This window comes from Camelus bactrianus, chromosome 6 (assembly GCF_048773025.1).
Source record: "Camelus bactrianus isolate YW-2024 breed Bactrian camel chromosome 6, ASM4877302v1, whole genome shotgun sequence".
Lineage (NCBI taxonomy): Eukaryota > Metazoa > Chordata > Mammalia > Artiodactyla > Camelidae > Camelus > Camelus bactrianus.
The window spans coordinates 43,089,927-43,111,844 of NC_133544.1; the positions used below are offsets into that span (position 1 = coordinate 43,089,927).

Consider the following 21,918-nt stretch of genomic DNA (forward strand, 5'->3'; position numbering starts at 1 on the left):
GAACTGGTATGCTAATTGAGCTAAGTAATATATACAATTTACCATTTCTGTTGTCTCATTACCACATGTATGTAGGAATACATATATTCATAAATTTTAGTTAAAGAAACACCCATAAAAATGGATTTATTTTATTCCATACCTGTATTGAGCTGATCATTGTGCTAAGGGCAAATACTGTGGCTGAATCTCTCAAAGTTGACTGACTATCAAAGGTTCCCTGAGTATCCATCAACAGGACTGCAACCTATAGGCAAGTAGAGTACATTATTAACATTTTTTAGAACATGTAGGGTATTAGGATTACCACAAGGTTAACACCATAAGAAGCAACCATTAACAATGAATGCTTAACAGGTAATTTTTCATATGTGCCATGAATGCCACAGAAAACAAAGATACTAATTAGTTGCTGAATATTGTAATGGTTTTCACTGGTAATCCAACATCTAGAAACAGCATTGAAACAAAATACAGATAGATGTTAGCTAGCTGATCTGCCATTCTATTGCCTCTACGATTTTGCTTACTGTGATCACTAGAAAGGGAAACAGGGAACATGCAATAGGATGCTACCTACTCCCCTTTTAAACTTACATTAAATGGCCAAAGTTAGTTTTCAAAAGAGGATTTTCAATGATCCTGAAAAGCGGTAACTGTTGGCAGGTGAAATTTGCTTGCATCATACCTTTTTACCATCAGGTTTATCGATAAGGAAGATTTCACTCCATATCTGGATTCCCGTGGTCTCTCGTTCAGACCCACCTCTCCATGAAAAACCAGTCAGTGGTTCATTGTAATCTCCAATCCAATCAACTGATTCCTATAAATTAAGAAAGTCTGTGATATTGAACTAGATACATAGTACAGGTTTTTCCATTCATCCATTCCGGTTTGTATCCCTCTCCAACTCTAGTCAAAAGGAAACAACATAATGCACAGATGCTATTATATTGATACAATTACTTTATTTACTCATCCAAAAAATAATTACGGAGGAGTAACCATCTGTCATATTATGCTAGGTCCTGGCATAGGCATCATTCCAGATGAGAGGAAGCTCACAGCCTAACAGGGAGACAGACATGCTAACAGACCATTATGACGCAATACATGCAAGCCAAAACGGGTGTGTATATCAGACATACATGGAAGTGTAGGAAAAGAAACAACTAACTCTTATTCAGTTAAGATTTCATAGGAGAGGTGATGTTTAAGCTAAGACTTGAGGGATGTTTAGGAATTTTCCTAACTCAGGGAGGGCATTCCAGATACAAAGAAAGAAAGGTATGAGAGAGCACATTATGCCAGGATATACACAATAATAATACACACAAATGCTTTGGTACTGGGGGAGGTGGGAGTGAATACACCAAGAGGAGAGGCACCTGGTAGTAGATGCAGAAGAACAAAAATAGAACAAATCTGTTATACTTTAATCTGAGCAAATGCTATTTAACTCAAGCAACACGACAAGCATTATTGAGTATTTCATTCTAATCTTTATTTCACAAAATTATCTGATTCATAAAATTATAAATATGCCTAAAATGATAAAATCCCAAAGAATGAAAAGTATGCTAATTTTGTTCATTTTCCCTGTTAAGCACATATTAATACTGGTATGCTAAAAATAGAAAATGGTAAGAGTTCTGTTTGCTTTCAAAGCCTGAAAGTATTTTGGTAGCTCTGTTCTTGATTTGTTTGGACTGAGGCTAGAGCTAGAAGATGTTAAAGTTAACATTGCAAAATTGTTTAAAAATGCCCTACCTATAAAAGATCAATCCATAATGGATAATTATGGGATAAATACATAATACAAAGTTTCTTTGGCTAGTGTGTCCATTCTGCCTCAATATCCACATTTACATCAGAATTGCTATAGGTAAAAGGGAAGGAAAAATACTGCTATGCTATATCTAAACCCCCTGTTCCCCAGCTCTAATCTCCTACTTGTCCTTCTGCTTTTAATTTAGCCCAGGTCTCTTAAAGTCTCACATCTGTGCCACACTGTTGTCTCAAATGTTATGACACTGTTGGCTGCCTCTGGGTATGGGGTAAGGGTGGGAACTGAGTGGAAAAAGATAACAGAACTTTGTGGGTAACAGCAAGATATATTTTATAGGATTTGGGGCTACCCAGATATTTACATTTTTCAATAAATAAATAAATAAATAAATAAATAAATAAATAAATAAATGTACATTTAAGATTTGTGCATGTCACTGTATATAAAATTTATAACAAAAAACCTAAATAAATACTGAAAAATATCATAATATATATGGAAATACTTATAGAAGTATACCTATAGAAGATAGGGAAGTGTACTGAAGTCAGCAATTTACTTCGAAATGAATCAAAAAATAAGACGGAGTAATAGATGAAAAGAGGGAAAATAGCTGGAGACACGTGATATAGCAAGAATATTAGTTGAAGGTGGAATCTAGGTAGTGGATATTCAAGCTTTGTACAATTCTTTTAGCTTTGCTGCATGCTTGGAAAATGTCATAATAAATGTTGAGGAAAATTTATTACAATACAAAAGTTATGAAAAAAGCTACTTGATATTTTAAACACTGTAACATGTAAAGTTTATAATCATATCACTGTCTGTGTCTATTTTTAATGGAGTTTTAAAAAATAAGTTACATTCTAAGGGAAATGTAGCAAAGTGGCTTCAGACAAAAGTGGCCTATATAGCTTGGTGCCCAAAGCACCAAAGTTGAAATGGTTACACCACAGCATTTTTTAAGTAGTTTACCTTTAGGGTTCATAATAAGGGAAATGGAAATAGCAGCCACCACCAAAAAAAGAGTGACAAAAGCACAGAAACCAGAAAACTTTTTAAAGCACCTCCTCCCTACCTGGTTATACATGTATCTCAACATGAAGTCCATCAGGAATGATTTTCCTTTTCTAAATGCTCCAGCAACAGATACAGCAACGACCTCCTTGTCCCTAACAGCCTCGGAGAGAAGGATTCGATTTAGAGCAGTTTCATCTAATTCAAAGGAATGGTCATCTTTGACAATGAGGACTTGGACTGGTCCTGCCTTTTTCACTGGCTCCTCCTCTTCTGAGCTCCATTCATATGCCTTTTCTGAAAACCCACCTGTTGAATAAAACAAGAATTTATTCAGCAAATCATCACAAAATAACAGGAAATGTATCTCTCAACTCTCTGTTTTCAGTTTTCTATTTAATTGTCAGAAATGTTGTTTTTGATAGAGGTCTACTTTTAGAAATCATCCCTAACATACAAGAATGTTAGAAACCCAGACCTTAACATCTGTAGTATATTACAAAGCAACTCCAGTGTGTCAAGTGACACATTCTTATATCTACAGCCTTTGTATTGTAACTTTGGAATGTCCTCCCACTTTGACTCCTGGGTTAGTCATGTGATTTGCTATAGCAGACATGACACAGCAGAGGCTTGAAAAAGCACTTGTGTGTTTCTATTTTGCTCTTTTGCCACTGTCATTCATCATGAGAATATTCCCAGACTAGTTTGTTGCAGGATGAGAGACCGGTTCCAGACAAAGCCTGTAGCAAGCCAACCCCCAGCCATGTGAAGGAGTCCAGCCAAGATCAATAGAGCTGTCATAATAACCATTTCAACATGTGATCAATAAATACTATTGTTCTATGGCCCTGAGGTTTTGTGATTGTTTATTATGTACCATAACAGGCAATAAATAACTGATACAGCCTACAACTGCTTCCTTTAGAAAGGCAGTATAGTATAGTGGTTAAAACACAAGTTCTGGAAACAGACTGCGGAGATTCAAATCAAGGCCTCCCCATTTCTTACTTGAATAACCCTTAGCAAGTTATTTAACCTCTCTGTATCTACCTCATAAGGTTGTTGTAAATTAATAAATGCATGTAACACACTTAGAACACTGGCTGGTATATAATAAATGCTATTAGTATTGTTACAGATTTAGGAAACTAAAGCCAAATATGTAACTGACCTTGTCCAAGAAAAATAAATGGAATTTCTATATCAGGATGTTCTCTTGTGTTATATATTTATTCCTTTTAATATTCCAGCAGGGTATATATTATTATCTGTATTTTTGACACATGAGGAAGTTAAGAATTGGATTAAGTAATTTTCTCAAGATACCCACTAGAGTTCATACAGTAACTGTCAATTTGGGATTTGATCTCAGGTAACTGAACTTCCATCCCAGATCTTTCTACTATAATATTCTGTCTCTTTAGTGGAAATTAAATAACTCTTGGACAACACATAAATGGGCTCATTTGCTTTGTATCAAAAGGACAGAAAGACGAAACACCAGTTAATTCCTCAGATCAGATATGTGATCTAGCCTCAAATCAACCCTTAATAATATTAATTTTGAAACAAACTCGGCTCTTAAATAAGCTTTCATCTAAATTTTTGAAAATATATTTAAATAGACATTCTTCATGTGCCTATTTGATATGAAGTTTTATAACTAGATAAAAACAAGGCAATTATATATATCTTGGGATAATTTTAAATGAATCTTCAGATCACATTGATGTACATGTATATATATGTATCACACTGATAACTACATGTATATTACTGTTCATCTATAACATAGTGCTATTGAAATATTGCAAATCTAACACACAATTTTAGTTTTTCATTAGTGGAGATAGATACACACCAATACTTTATGAACAATTGTACAAAGCATCTGGACACAATAAAACCATTGCGTTAGCCACAGATCAGGGTTGTTCTCTCTGCAAAGTTAAGAAAAATTGGTTTTATATCCCAAAGATAATAGCTTCTATACTGCCATATCACAGATGCTGGAGTCAGAGTCTTTTTAAATTCCAGCTGCACAATTTACACATATATGAAGCTGTGGAAACTATTTAACCCCCCTATGGCTCACTATCCTCCATCTGAAAAATGAGATTAAGAATGGTACCTATATCAGAGGCTTTGTGATAATTAAATGAAGCAATGTTCATTAAATGAAGACCAAAGAGCCTTGACAAATGGTACATGTCTAATAATGGTGACTGCTATTATCTACTATTACCTATTCATATTTGATTCCAGTACTACTTGTCCACCTAATTTCAGCCTCAGCAAAAGGTCTTTTTTGAGGATAGCAAATAACACATTTTCTTTGATAAACCTTCTTACTTATGGTGTAGCTACAATCTAAGTACACAACTGATGTGAATCTAGGACCCTGGCTAGATAATATTTTGGACAGAAAAACATCTTTAGAGCTGAAAGCTATATCACAACTTTCTACAGACTGAAGTAATTCTCTACGATTGCTTGTAGCAAACTACATATATGCAAAAGGTACTCTAAATGGAATTTCTGGCTTGTAATTTTTTTCAAATATTCAACTTTACAACATATTCAGAATTTTTTTCTAAGTGGCTGTACCAAATTTTCACTCTCCACAACTCCCAGCAATTTATTAGACAGTCTATTGATCCATATTCTTGCCAACACCTGGTTTTGCTGACTTTTAAATTTTTGTCAATTGGGTAGGTATAAAATGAGTGAGTGGTATCTCACTGTAGTCTTGATGTATATTTTTCTAAATGCTTATGAAGTGAGCACATGCCTTTAGCTCATTTTTCCTACTAGGTTGTTTGTCAGTAAGAAAAAGCTCTAAAGTTCTAAAGAAAATATAGCAAATCAAATCCAGAGATAATAAAAAAATCACAACTACATAGTATTTATTATAGGAACTCAAGGTTAGTTTAACATTCAAAAAGCAAGCAATGTAATTGGCTACATTAAGTAAAAGAGAAAACGATACGATAATTTTAGTAGATTCATAAAAGCAAGTATGAAAATACAATACTTATTTCTGATTTTAAAAAAACTCTCAACAAATTAGGAAAAGAAGAATTCCTTAATCTGATCAATGGTATCTACAAATACAGCTAATATTACACTTATTTTTGAGATACGGTTTTCCCTGAAATTAGGGATCTGACATGGATGTCAACTATCACTCCTTCTAATCAGTATTATACTGGAAGACTTAGCCAGTGCAATAGGCAAGAAGAATAACCAAAAATAAAATTGGAAAATAAACAAGTATCATTATCCACAGATGACAAGACTGAATGTGTAGAAAGTCCAGAAGAATATACAGATAACTATTAATGAATTTAGCTAAGGTTTTGGATATGAAGTTGACTGGAGGGGAGGTAATTAGGTTTATTCACTTATTAATTTAATTTGTTTTTAATGGAAGTACTGGGGATTGAATCCAGGACCTTGTGCATGCTAAGCACACATTGTACCACTGAGCTGTAACTTCCCTCTTGAAGCTGATTTTTAAAATATTTTTTATATATTTGCAGCAAACAATTACAAAATGAAATTTAGAATAACATGAATATATAGTCAACTGATATGTTCTCGGTCAACTGATTTTTTATAACAGTTCAATTGGGATATAATTCACATACCATATAATTCATCCATTTAAAGTCAAAAGCCCATTTGATGGTTTTTAATATATTCAGAGTGGTGCAACTGTCACCATGATTAATTGTATAACATTGTGATCATTCCCCTAAAATACTCATACCTTTTGGCAGTCATCCCGATTCTCCCTTACCCATCTCTAGCCTTAGGCAACCACTACTCTATCAAAGATTTGCCTCTTCTGGGTATTTCATATAAATGGAATCACACAATATGTCATCTTTTGTGACTGTTTTCTTTCATGTAGCATAATGTTTTCAAGGTTTATCCCTATTGTAGTATGTATCAGTACTTCATTTTTTAATGGCTCAAAGTATTCCATTGTATGGATATACATTTTGTTTATCCTTTCACCAGTTGATGGGCATTTGGGTTGTTTCCATTTTTGGCTATAATGAATAAAGCTGTTATGAATATTTATGAAGAAGATTTTGTGTGGACATATGCTTTCATTTCTCTAGGATGGTCATCTGATTGTGACAAAAATGCTACGGCAATTCAATAGAAAAAGTCTAGTCTTCACAACAAATGGTGCTGGAACAATTGGATATCTAAACGCAAAAAAGTAAACCTCAATATATCACACCCTATATAAAATATTAATTCAAAATGGATCATAAATCTAAAGGTAAAGTCAGAAAAATACAAAACATTAGTAAAAGAGGTATATACATGTTCTCAGACTAGAAGACTATTATAAACATGTCAATGCTCTTCCCTGGATTCTTAGATTGGTTATAATAAATCAAATACTCAGCAATCTTTCTAGTACAAATTAACAAATTTATTTCTTTCTTGTACAAATCCTTTTTATGAAGATTAACCAGCTCATATGGAAAGGCAAAGAGCCAAGAACACAAAGACAATCTTAAAGAAGGACAAAATTAGGGAATTTACGCTAACAGACACCAACAAATATTTAAAATCTACAGTAATTAAGGCAGGGCAATGTTGTCACAAGGATAAAGTAGACAAATAGAGAAGACTAGAGATTTCAGAAAAAGATCCACATATACACGATCACCTGACTTACAACAAGGTGCCACTGCAATAAATGAAGAAAGGATGATCTTAAACAAGTGATGCTAATTCAACTGGATATTCATATAGGGAACCTTTATCCCTTGCACTCATCATAAATAAAAATTCCAAAATTAAAATATCTTAGATCTAAATGTGAAATAGGAAAAGTAGACAGAGGATATAAACAAACAATTGACAAAAAATGGTATCAAAGGGTTATATATATGAAAAGATATTTATTCTCAGGCAAATAAAAAATGAAAAAATATATTGATACTTTTTTATATATCAGATTTACAAAGATCCGAAGTGTGATATTTCCTTTCATTAGCTGGGATGTGAATCTGTACCCTCAGGCACTGCAGGTGGGAATTTAAATAGATACAGCATCTTCAGGCAGCAATTTGGCAATTAATTATCAAAAATACAAATATACATACTCCCTGACTGAGCAATGCTATTTCAAAGAAGTGATCCTTCAGACAGACTCATACACACGCAAGATACCAGAAGCAATGCTAATGGCCATCAACAAAGGACTGATTAATAAACTATAGTTCATTCATCTATGAAATATACGGTAGTTATAAAGAATAAGAAAGCTAATTTGAAACAATTATCAATACGTATTATGAAAAAATAATTCAAGGTATAAAACAGTGTGTATAGTATGATACCACTGGGGAAAAGGTGTGTAGGAGAGTGTGTTTGGCATGTCTGAGCAAGGAGTATGGTATGGATGGAGCAAGCTGGGAAGATTATGAAGGACCAGATGATGCAAAGTGAGACAAACCAAGATCTAAAAGGACTTGGGACAGAATGGATGGATGTTGCGGGTGAGAGAAAGAGAAAACACATCAGTGGATGTTGGTATATGATTATCCTTTCCTATTCTACCTTTATATACTAGGTGTGGACGAGATAGAGAACTTTGAACTTTTCAGATTATTTATTCAAGGACTGAAGAGTTACCAACAGGCCTAATGATGAGGAGGGAGATTGTAAGTTTGACATAAGTATGCTGTAAAATAAAACAATATCTGAGTCGTGACTTTAAAGTAATGAGATAGTTTATGGGAAGAAGTCTCTTTATAATGTAAGCAAATTACCATATTAAATATTCCTTTTGGTAAGGAAACTTTAAAAAATTCAGAAATATTTTGTTATTAAATAGCAGAATGAAAACTGGAATAGAATAAATTTGTGGAATATTTATAAATATATAATCATTAGCTTGTATCTCACCTAAAGTTAAGAAAGGCTTCCTATCTGAAACTTATTGCTACTACCATCAATCTATACACATTATTTACGGTAATCAACATTTACATATAAAACTATTTAGATAAGCTACAACACAGATGCCCATCAACTGATGAATAGACCAACAAAATGTGGCATACCTATACAATGAAATGTCATTCAGCAATAAAAAATGCAGAACCAATACATGTCAAAACATGGATGAACTTTGAAAACATAATGTTACATGAAAGAAGCTAGTCACAAAGGACCACATACTGTAGAATTCCACTTCTATAAAATATCCAGAATACGCAAAGCTATAGAGATAGAAAGCAGATTATGGTCGCTTAGGATAGGGAGCAGGGGGGGATCAGGGGATGATGGCTAATGAAATGTTCTAAAATTGTGGTGATGACTGCACAGCTCTGAAAACACTAAAATCCACTGAATTGTACATCTTTATGTGCGTGAATTGTACGGTATATGAATTACATCTCTATGAACTTGTTAAAAAACTATTTAGAAACACTTCAGCTTCTGTAAAAAAGGTCAAAATTGAAAACACAGACTAAAGATATCTGGAAAACAGAGACTGTCTTACTCATGTTCGCATTTCGTAAAAGCTTGTAACAGAAGTTCACACAGTAGGCACCCAAAAAATATTTATATGAATTTAATAGAAAATAACTCTGAAAAGTATTGGAATACACAGTATAATCAAGAACAAACGTTTCATCCTTGATTCATTATTCATAACTATATTTTATCTGAGCAATAAATATTATCCTTGTTTTAAAAGAATCCAAAAGTCCTTTGGAATGCATGCCAAGTCTCTGTAGCACCAGATTTCTACCTTCTTAAGTATGTTTTACTAAACTTAGTTTCAAATCCCAGAGTACTATATAAATCTTTAAAAGGTAGGAAACAAGTCAGAAGCAAACTAGGTGGGAATTAGCATTTTACTATGGGTAATACAAATGTATAGCTCACAAGGCAAGAACCAAAAAATAGGTATCATTTCACCTTTTTAGATATTGGATCTTATGTTCAATAAAGGGGTTTTGGGGACTTTTCCATTCTATGTGGTATTTTAAATCACTGGAAGCTGGTTACCCAGCTACTGAATTAAGATATGCTGAAAGGGAATCTTCAAAAATTTATATATGGAGAAATCATTTTAATACATTAGAAATGCTGTGGGTGTTTATTTCTAATTTTAATTGTAAACTTTGTAAAAGAAAATTATATTTCATCTTTCCAGCAAAAATTAAACCCCACAAGATGAGTAACTCTGAGTATACTGAAGCCATTATAGAGAAAAGATATGGCACCTAGGAAACTGTCTCCTGGCAACTGAAATTAAAAGGAAATATTATTTTTCTTAAACTATTATGTCTCTTTCTAACAGCAGAATTTGAAGAATCACAGAAAAAACATTTGTCTGAATGAGTAACTGAGAATGACTTCAAAAACACAGCGAAAGGGAGCTTGTACAGAAAGGACAAACAGAATTGAGGAAACAAAGTATTAACAAAAAATGAATTTTAAGAATGTTTGAGCTGGAGTAGAGATGTAAGTCACAATGAGATGGTTACACATAACAGATCACAAACGTTACCATGCAGATTCTCAGATCATTCTGCTATTAACAACACCCTTGAAGAAGAGGGTTAAAAGGAATGATGCAGAGCCTTGGAAGAAAGAAGTAAATCATTTAACAGGCTGTTTATGTCTATTGACTACAAAAGCATTCCATAAACTATTAAATGATTCCTCTAGAAGAATGATGCCATCATGATTAGGGCATTGCATGTGTATATATATAAACATATATATTCACATATGTACATGAAAAGACCTCAACAGAAAAATAAGCAACTAAAAAAAGAAGAAATACTAATGGTTAAAAATCATAGAGGGAAAAGCTCAGTCTTACCAGTAATTAAAGAAATGCTACTTAAAGGATAGAAACATTTTGGCTTTTGTAACTTACAAAAGTTAAAAAATATATATACTCAGAGTTGGAAACATTCAAAAACACTAAAAAATATCTATACCCTTTAATGAAACAATTCCATTTTTAGAAATTTATCCTAAGGAAATTATCAGGGCTATGCATATGTATTTATCTATATAATGGCTTATTACAGCATTATTTATATAACAAAAAACTGGAAACAATCTAAATTCCCTAATTGTAGAATACTGTAAATAAATTATGTCACAGCTATACTGTGCAAAATATGAAGCATTTTGAAAACATGTTATACAAAAATACCTAATCATGAGAAAACATGTTCACAGATTTAAGAAAAAAAGCAGATGGGAAGTATAATTCCCATTATAAAAACAAATAAATCTGCATGTATTTACAGTCACTGAAAAAAAGTCAATTTTAGAAGTATTTGGTTCCTATGGAATTGTTTCATCCTTTAATCATCTTTGAGTCAGCTATTTTGAAAATGGGTGGTTACTCTTCCTGCTGACTATTGTCCGTGTCATGCCCACCATTCTAAGCTCTTCTCTATATTGCAGAGACTAGAAGTGTGGAAACTACAGTACTACAATTTTTATAATCCCTTCTTAGCAGAGTTCTGGTTTAGATTTTGCCCATAAAAGGCACTTATGACACTTGAAGGAGAGAGTGAAGAAGAAACCTCTACTGTGTTCTGCGAGAGTGGACAGATATGTGAGCAGATAACACCTATGAGGCTTCTAGCACATGCCATGCCCAAGGTTCACAACTGTACCAGTTCACAGGTAGTAGCCAACATTTTGGCCAGATGGTCAAGTACTCTGAAGAAGAATATGCCTGGACCTTTGGAGTGGGCATGGAATATAAGAATATTTGGTCCCATGTGAATGCTCACCAAAGGGCATTCACTGTAGAAGAGGCTCTCAAAAATCAGATGGACAAGGTGACTCACGTTGTGGATTTCAGTCAGCCTCCTCCTGCTCCAACTACTCCTGCTCAGTAGGCCCATAAACTAACTCAGCAAAAGAAATGTGAAGCACCCATATTAATATCAGATAAAACAGACTTGTGGCAAAAAGCATTACTAAAGATAAAGAGGCTCACTACATAAAAATAAAGGGCTCAATTTATCAGGAAGTTGTAACAAGTCCACATTTATGTACGCCTAACAACTTAGCTCAAAAGTCCACAAATAAGGCTTAATGGAAGATTAAAGGAAGCCTGACAAATTCACTGTCATGTTTTAAAACAACTCTCAGAATTTTAAAGTATCTATCAAATATCAATACCTGGTAGATCAAGCAGTCTGAAAATCAGAGCTTGGAAGATATGAATAATACATTTAATAAGCCTGAGCTAATGAACATATACAACACACTGCATCAAAAACTAGTAAACAAAAAGTGCTTTTCAAACTTATGTGGTGTGTTTATAAAAATTAAACATGTAGTAGTACATAAAACAAGTTTCAACAAAGTTTAAACCATACGTATTCTATAAACCTGAACTGTGCAGTACTGGCTACATGTGGCTGTTTAAATTAATTAAAATTAAATAAAATTAAGTGTTTGGTTCTCATTCTCAGTAGCCATACTTCAAATGCTCAAGAGATGCATATGACTAGAGGCTACCATATTAGACAGGACAGATATAGAACATTTTCATCACCACAGCAAGTGGTGCTACTGTACAACATATACTCTGACTAGAATAAAATTAAGTATGAGATCAATAACAAAAATATAATTTAGAAAAACCCATACTTTCTACATATTTAAAGGTAAAGAAAGAAATCATTGTGGACATTTAAAATACTTAAAACTTATTGAGAATCAATCTAATGCATATCAACACATATAGGACATAGCAAAATTGATAGTTAGAGAAAACCTATAGCCCTAAATGCATATATTAGACGAAGAAGAAAAATTAGAAATAAATGAGCTCACTATTCAACTTTTTAAGTTAAAAAGAGAATATAGAATAAAACCAAAGAAAGTACAAGAAGGAAATGACAGAGATGCACAGAAATTAAGTAAATACAAAAGAAATAAAAAGGAGAGATTAACAATAAACGATGAAATTTAAAAAGTTACACATAAACAAAATTGAGAACAACCTCATGCCAAGTTGATGAAATAGACAGATTCCAAGAAAAACATAAATTGCTAAAACTGACTTGAGAAGAAATAGAAAGCTCTAATTGTTCTGTAACCAATACAGAAGTTAAATCAATAGTCCAAAATCAATAATTACAGAAAAAGCATTCATTATAAGTCAATATACAATGATGATTTTTAAAAATTTACTTAGAAATAAAGAAGAACATTCTTAATCTGATTAAAACAAGAGAAGGACATAAAAGACAAAGATTAAAAAGGAATGAATAAAGCAATAACTATTACAGGTGATAGGTTTCTTTATGTAGAAAATCCTAAAATATCAAAAGGCAATTTAGTAGAATTAATAAGAAAGTTTAGCCAGAAGGAACAGATATATAGAAAATGAGGCAAGTAAAAACAGAGTCTGATTTCAAGGAAAATAGAATACAGTTGGAAAAGAAAGATCAAGAGATAACTATACTAAACTGAAGATCGTTTCGAATCTTTCCTCCAAAAACAAACACAGAAACTTAAAAATTAATTTCCAACAAATGTCTTTTCAACAAATTTCCTATACTTACTGTGAAGCTACAATAGGTTTTTTTTTAAGGGGCAGGAAAAGCTGACACCTTAGTGCAAACATTATTTTTCTAAAGCAATATTGCACAAACAATTCCAGTTACATTGTAGAAAACTCAAATTCCCAAGTGGTATCCCAAGTTTTAAAGCAAATGTAATTATCAGAAACAAACAAAAAAGGGTGCATTTTTGTTTTGTTTCTGGGAGTACTTAAGCTCTAAGCCCAACACTAAAGAATGCTTTCTAGGTTACCATCTCTGATATTTATTTGTCTCCTTTATTTTCCACGCTAGCACATTCTTTGCCTTCATTTCTATTCCAAGGTGATCAAGTTTATAGAGCACTGATTTCTTTTACCAGCTTAAGCCTTGATAGGTTTGTTGTGGCATCTACTGGCATTCTATTCTAGTTCCTTGTCCTTATCACATGGACTAGGCAAACAACTATAAATTTAAATCCTAGATCTATAACTTATAAATTATCGAGTATCTGGGAAGTTATTAATGCTGTCTGAGTCTCAGGTTCCTTATATATTAAAGAAAATAATGCTTACCTTTAAAGAATTGACTTTAAAATGATTAAATTTACTCAAACTTCTAGTTCAGTGTAGATTTAGGTATAGATGGTAGGATTCTTAGTTTGGGAAGCACAGACTTGCTTCCCAGTTGTATCTCTGAGTATGATCCTCAAACACCACCCCCGACTCTGGGTGTCAGCAGAGATGCTTTCCTGTTTTCTAGCTTCCATGGCCCTTGTAGGTCTTTGACTACTCAGATAAAAAATAATACCTGTTACATGGTTCAACAGGGTCCTTACCTGAATTTTAGGTCCTCTGTACAAATTCTTCAAAGATCTCTCTTGCCCTTTTCTTGGAAATCCTACATTTTCCAATTCTGGATAGTTTACCTTTCTCCTCTGCCCTTTGCTTTCTAACTCATCTGAAAAATATGTATTTAACTAGATGACAGACAGTTCACTGTCTTCTAAGCTATCACCTGAGTTTTTTCTCATCAGAGCTCTCTGGCTTCTATGAGGGCCTGTTTTCTCTATTACCCTCACACCATGTCCCATTATCTTATAAAAACATTCCACAGCATTATGTTATAGAAAATAAATTAGAAGACAACTCTATGTTCTAATCTCAGTCCTTTAACTTACTAAATACTATGTGACTTTCACCAAATTATTTAACCTACCTGTGACTCAGTTTTTTCATCTGCAAATAGAGAACACGTCCTGACATATTAAGAGGCTAAAGATCAAATGCAGTAATGCATGTGAATGTGCCTGGAAAACTGTAGTTTTATACAAGGCAAAAGGTATTATCCATTCAACAAAATACTGGTGATGATAAAAGAATCTGAAGTCAGACTACCAGAGTTGGAGTCCCAGCCCTATTATTTACCTTTTAATAATGTAAAATGAGGATTTTAATCCCAACTTCATACAATATTAGTTCAATGATGTTAGTTATTATTGCTATTATTAAATGCCTATTATATGTTAGGCATTATACCAGGTGCTGGTATTAAAATGGAATCAAGAGAGACGCGACTAATATCTTTGCCAAAAACCTCTATCTCTTACTCCACATGCTATATTTTTTCCTAAGTCATTTATGTTACATATACTTTACAGCAAAGAAAAATCTGAGTAGTAAAGCACTTCCATAGAGCATCAAGGTAAGACTCCATAATTCTGCTATTTCTTTTCTGTAAGATTTCCAGTGAACACACAGTGACTGTGGAATTTCTTTTCTTAATCATCACTGGACTCAAAACTCTTTTGATGACTTCTGGGTAAACTATCTGGGATATGTTTCTAACAAATGTAAATAATCTAAGATAGTGTTTCTAAAAGTAACATCCAAAGACTATCTGCTTCTCAATCACCTAGAATGCTAATTAAAAGGCAGATTCCTAGACCCTACTGCAGACCTATTGATGCAAAAGCTCAAGCTGGAAGATGTGGGAGTCTGCATTTCTAATAAGTTCCCAATGTGATTTTTATGCAAATCTCACTTGAGAACCACATTCTCAGTGGAAGAAAAAACCTCCACTACATAAGAAATCTGTAACCAAAGGAAATACTGAAGAATAACGATCCAAAGCTTGTGAAGGAGGAAAATTTTAATCCTCAGAATAAATTTTCACATGCCTGTCTCTTAACAGGGTTTGAATCAATAGTGCACAGAGATTAAGACCAAAGTTGACTTGAACATACACATCTTAACTGTGAGCATTTAAGAAATTCCTACTCTAGAGGCCAAGAGAAAGGATGGAAAGTGAACACTCTAAAAAAGTTTACCTGTATTTCAGGAGAACCAAAGAAAATGGTGTTATTACAGTAGTCAGGCCTACTAAAATTGGGATTTGGTGATAACAGAAAATGGGATTGCTTTCTCTTAAACTTGGACAATGAAAGATAGGCCTCCCTGCTCCAACTCCCCACGTCTACCATAAACCTTGGATAATCTCTCAAATGTAAATTTGGCCTACTTGGGATTAAGTTGGTCCTGTGACCAATCAGAGGCAAGGACAAATATGATCTTTTGATAAAAGATAACCAATTTTCATAAAAGATAACCAAAATAACCAATTTAAATTTAAATTTATATCTCTTACTCTGATGGACAGTTACAGAAGAGATCTCTATGAGACAGGGAAGAGAATCAATCAAGGAGCTTTGAACTTCAAGCAGATGTAAACTTTCCAAATAACAATTCAAAGCTAATGAACAAAATCTTTCTCTGCTTACTAAGCCACAGAGATCTGAGATCTGCTCTGGTGCAGATAATAAAACGGCCTAAGATGGCAGTGAGTTTAGCATTGTGACTGGAATAAGTCGGGAGCCCAAAGAGGAAAAAGACGCCCAACCTGCCGACACTAATCGTCCTCAACAGAGTCTGGAGCAGCAGAGCGGGCGGGGCTTTGATTTCTCCTGCATCACTGTGCTCTCTCTTCTCCGCCTGCGTGAGCGCCGCCCACCCACTCGCGGCGTGAACCCACTGGGCCTAGCCTCTCCTCCCCCCTCCCCTCGGCCTGGTGCTGAATCATGAGCCCAATATCTCCAAAAGGTAAAATCTAAGAACAATGCCACCCTTGGGCTGGCCTGAATTGGGTACCAGGTTGGGGTGGGGCAGAAGGCTGGAAACCACAACTTTGCTTCCCTTCTTCCCAAATCTCCCACCCAACCCCCAAATTAAAACGAGTACCGCAGCGCTGGGGGATTCCCAAGTGGGTGCCCCTTCTCCGAGGCTGCTCGGGTCTGCAATGCTCGGACCCGGGCCCAGCGCGCTCTGCCTCATTGTTCCAACACTGCCAGCCCGCCCGCCCGCCGGGAGTCCGCGCCCTGCCAGGCCCGCGAGCTCGCAGCTCCCAGGGAAGAGGGTTGGGGATCTCTGACCCTCGCCCCTCACCCCTCTGGCCAGGTAACTACAGCCCCCTGCCCACCTTCTTCGCCTCTCTGCCAACCTACCGCTAAAACGGAACCAACGAGTAACCCGGAGGCAACCGAGTGGGTGCTGTCCAAATGCTGGGAGGCGGAGGACTGGGCTGGGGGCGGGGGCGGGTGAGAAGCAAGAGTCTCCGGCCTGCGCGTAGCTGCGGCCCTGGCCGCACAGCGCGATGCCGGTTCCACTGGTACCCCTCGGTCATGGTTCCTCCCGCCCGACAGGGAGCAGCTCGCCTGTGGCCGTCTCCCAGCGCTGGATGCTGGCGCCAAGCAGCCCTTGGCCCTCCTTTTCTCCAGAAGCAGAAAGCGGAGGGCGGTCTGCATAAGTCATCATGCTACTCACCCCAACTGTTTCTGTCCCTACGGTTCTTGGCCATGGTGGTCCGGGGACTGGCGGTGGTGGGGCGCTGTCACTGCGCTCGCTCTTCTCCCGGGCCGCAGGTTGCCGGCGGTGGGAGGCTCTGTGCCCGCGCTGGGAGCAGTTCGCTCAGACTCTGAGGATGTTGCTGTGGCGCTGGTGGGAAGGAGTGGGGAGGAGAAGGGAGGAGAAAGCGGATGAACCAAGCTCAGCATCACAAGCCTGAGTTCACACAAATACCAGCGTCACACCCTCCCTATCTCAGCCCACCCCCATAGCCCGAAGACAGTGACAGACGACGTACTGCAACATTTTCACTGGAAAACACACACAAATAAACAGCACCCCCTTACACACCCTCAAAGAATTTTTATACGGTCACGGAAATACACAAACCAATATACTGCACGATACTAGATGTTCAAATACCTATTTCCTAGAACAGTTACATATTAGTATAAACATGCTGGCAATATTTATACAGCCCAAAAATTTAAATAATCTTCATTTATCTACCAGGCACCATTTCCCCCATAATGTAAAAGCAAGGTCATATTAGTAAAGAGGGTGTTGTCTATTTTTGTACTGTATACTGAACAGGCCTATCTTTTAAAATTAGGATAACAAAATTTAGATTAAGAAGATCAAGATAAATGAAAGCTAGAGATTCATCATAATGTGTAACTAACTCCATGTCTAGTGGGCAAAATTTCACACTAGATTTGCAGAGATATAGTCTGGAGTTATATTGGCAAATATTCTAAGTAGTCATACTACAAAGTCAGGGAGAGTCTTGGCAGTAACAAAGGTTGCAGGCAATTTTGAATGGAAAGCAAAAGGCAATAAATACTTAAGAAAATAAAACTATTCTCAATCTCTCCCTTTTCACTGGCTTCTTCTTTACCTATGAACTTAAATTTTCAGTGTCCTAGAAACACTGTCCCTTCATGCTACTTGACCCTCAAGATACCATCATCCCATTCCTCACCTCCTCACAGTTTTCTCCTGCATTTAGTTATTGCCCACACTCTACACAGATCAGTTCCGCCTAGATTACTGCTAGCCTCTTAATTATCAGATCCCTGATCTCTGTTTATTCCTCATGATAAGCAACTCTTCACTCTATGTTCCCTCATAGATGGATGGCTTCAGATAGGACCTCCATGCTGTTGATTCCCAAATCTATTCTTCTAGCCTTAAGCTCTCTTAAGGAGAGAAAATCATCCTTCCAGAGCTGACTTTATAACTGCCTGAGGTCATCTTCACTTTGTTTTCCTACTGACACTTCAAAATCAATATGTCAAAAACAAAACCCACTCATCACTGCCAAAACTTATGTATTCCATATTTCAGTTAATGGTTCTATGACCTCAGAACACTGTAAACCATTACATTGTTTACAAGTTTACATTATGGTTTTAAAGGGGACTATGTTCAGTCGAGTTACATTTCCTAGACACTAATGAAGTAACATAGGAAGACAGATGTTATCTCATGCTGTACCTACAAACCAAATTCATAGAAAAGAAGGCTATTCTGCTCTTCCTGTATTTGTTTACTATAACTCTTAGTTTATATTCCAACCTGATAATCCCTTTCAGGGGAACCCCATTAAAAAAGAGTATAGTAGATTCCATCCTTAAAAGTTATATATGTAATTCAAAATCTATTTCTAATTGAAAATTTTATTTAAAAAAAACTTTCTCCTTCATAATTAATAAGTAATCTGTGAGATAATACTTGAGACTCTGAATATCTCAGCCAAGAACTTCTCATCCAGTGGTTTTTAACATCCACTGATATCCTTGCCTGAATCAACTTTATATTAGTGATTTTAAAATGGTGCTTTTAAAATAATTATACCACTTCTTTTACATTTTACATTTAGTAGCTGACATTTCCTCTCCCAACTTTGTTGAGTACCACTATGGATTTATGAAATCTAAAAAACATTATTGTATTATTTACCATCATTATTCTTTTTAATCCACAAATTGCCCTCAATTTGGCCAATGGTCGCTCCTTCAGGTTAACACCTGTGGGGTTTTTTTTTTTTCCTTTTTTCTTTTTTAACATGTCCTATTTCTTTGGTCATTTTCCTTGTTTTCTGGCACAAGAAAACATTTCAAGTTTCCCTTATATTTTTTTCTCTGCCTCAGAACTAGGATTAACCACTCCTCCAAGAAACTCTGGCTGCTTTTAATGAGAAAAGGTATTTAGAAACCAAGATCTGGGTGCTAGCTGTGGTCATTGCTAGCTGGAGTTTCACTGTTTCAAGATTCTTTCAGCGGACATTGTTAGAATATATATTTTTTTTAAAACCATAAACCATAAGTTTAATCTACTCTAAAGAAATACTGCCAACAGTGTGAAAATATATACACACAGAGCAATTTATTACAGCATTTTTTGTAATTGCAAAATATTGGAAAAAACCTAAATGCCCATATATAGGAGAGTGGTTGAATACATTGTAATACATCTGCACAATGTAATACTATACAGCTATAAAAAAAAGAATATAGAAGATCTTTATAAACTGATACATACTGATTTCTAGACTATACTGTTAAATGGAAAGGAAAAAAAAAACCCAAAGCACAAAGACTTTATCCATCCTGTAAGAAAGAAAAGGATATAAAAATATAAATGCATCTGGCTCATCTATACAAAAAAAATAAAAGAAAAATAAACCAGAAACCAATGAGATCAGTTACCCAGGAGATGGGTGGGAAAAAGATAAAAGCAATAAGTGTATGGGAACAGGGTAGTAGGGATTAGGAGGAATGACACTTCTCCAAATTAACCTTTCTTTTTTTATATAGCCCTGACTATTAGAGCAATGGTAATGTTTCACATTCTCCAAAATAAATAAATAGCTAAAAATCAATCAGGATATGGGGGACGAGGGTTAGAAGGAACTCAAAACGGAATTACAAACAGTAAAAAAAAAAAAAGTGAACCTAACTGTATTTCAGGTTAATAACATAACTACACTGAAGGGTTTTCTAAACCTTGAGCAGCTTTAGAAAATAGCATTTTGATCATATACTATAAAACTAAAGTCAAAAACTGTACCCAAGCATTGTTCTTTCGTTCATAATTTAATTTTCTCCCAGGACACACATAGGTTAGCAATTCTGAAATTACTTATGCATGCAATAGGCTTGAACAAATACCTGGTGCCTAATCAGGGCCAGATTTCTTGCTTTTGAAGATAAAGTTATAGTAAGGAAAGGGGAAGTTCAGAATGAACCCTGTGGTGTTGAACTGGAATCTGAGGTATCAGTATGACACAGTAAAAATTGATCTAAATAGATATTTTTCCATAGAAGACATACAAATGACCAACAAGCACATGAAAAGATGATTTAACATTTTTACTCACTAGGGAAATGCAAATCAAAACTACAATGAGATATCACTTCATACGTACTAGGATGATTATAATAAAAAAGATGGACAATTATATGTGTTGGTGAGAATGTGGAGAAACTGTCACTGCTGGTGGGAATATAAAGTGGTGCAGCCACTTTGGAAAACAGTCTGACAGCTTCTCAAAAAGTTAAACATAGAGTTACCATATGGCCCAGCAATTCTACTCACAGATATATACTCAAAAGAAATGAAACCGTATGTTCACACAAAAACTTGGACAGGACTGTTCGTAACAGCATTGTTCATAGTAATTAAAAGGTAGAAACAACCTAAATGCCAATTACTGATGTATGGATAAACAAAATGTGGTATATCCATAAATGGAATATCATTTGGCCATAAAAAGGAATGAAGTATTGGTAAATATTATACCATGGATAGACTTTGAAAACATTATCCTAACTGAAAGAAGCCAATCACAAATACCACATATTGTATGATTTCATTTATGTAAAATGCACAGAATTGGCAAATCTATAGAGATAGTAGATTAAAGGTTGCCTGGGCCTAGAGAGGGTAGGTGGGAGGTTAGGGAGAAATTGGAGAGTGACTGCTACTGAATATTTCTTTGGGGTGATAAAATGTTTTAAAATTGATTGTGAAATCAATTCTGTTCAACTCTGTAAATATACTAAAAATCACTGAGTTACATAATTTAAATTGGTAAATTATACAGTATGTGAATTGTATCTCAATAAGGCTGTTTTTAAAAAGTCAAGGTCAAGTTTATTTTAAAACAGAAAAAAAGATGAAAAGGTATTTGTACTTTAGTACTACAGATCCTCTCTCTTCCTGACTCCTCTGGGAAATTACTCCATAAATTATTCCTCTCCTTCTGTATCCTCAATTATTTTTTCTTCCATTGGTTCCTTCACCATTCTCATTTCCCCAATCTTAAGAAAAGAGCTCTCACAATCAGGACTTTCTCAATAGTTGATGATCCAACTCACTCCTTCCCTCTGTAACTAGCAATCTTGGAAAAGTTTATCAATTAGAATGCTTTTGTCTGTAATTCAAAATGACTTAAATAAAAAGAACATTTACTGTCACAATTTTTTGAAGATAGGTTGGTTCTATGGTGGTACATTCATCAGCTCAATGTCATCATAGGTTATATTAGTTAGAATAATGATTTGGCTGCTGTAAAAAAATTTTATAGTGGCTTAAGACAGATACTTATTTTCCTCTCATGAAATAATCTGAGTATAAGCCATCCAGGGCTAATAAGGTGGCCTCAAAACATCAAGGAACCCAAGTTCTTTATATT

At 35.1% G+C, this 21,918-nt stretch overlaps 1 protein-coding gene across 3 annotated transcripts in view; it reads right to left on the minus strand.

Annotated features, from left to right (window-relative positions):
• The window catches only part of ATL1 (atlastin GTPase 1), a 67,961-nt gene that overhangs the window by 36,948 nt on the left and 9,095 nt on the right, over nucleotides 1-21,918 (minus strand). For 2 of the 3 annotated variants that reach the window (XM_074365550.1, XM_074365549.1), the window contains exons 2-5: nucleotides 17,199-17,369; nucleotides 2,868-3,115; nucleotides 689-823; nucleotides 143-247 (exon numbers count right to left, since the gene is read on the minus strand). In XM_074365550.1, the coding sequence (XP_074221651.1) occupies nucleotides 143-247; nucleotides 689-823; nucleotides 2,868-3,115; nucleotides 17,199-17,232 (522 nt within the window). In that variant the 5' untranslated portion in view covers nucleotides 17,233-17,369. Of the gene's footprint in view, nucleotides 1-142; nucleotides 248-688; nucleotides 824-2,867; nucleotides 3,116-17,198; nucleotides 18,798-21,918 lie in introns of those variants that run through there. The other variant, XM_045504318.2, reaches the window with a different exon arrangement.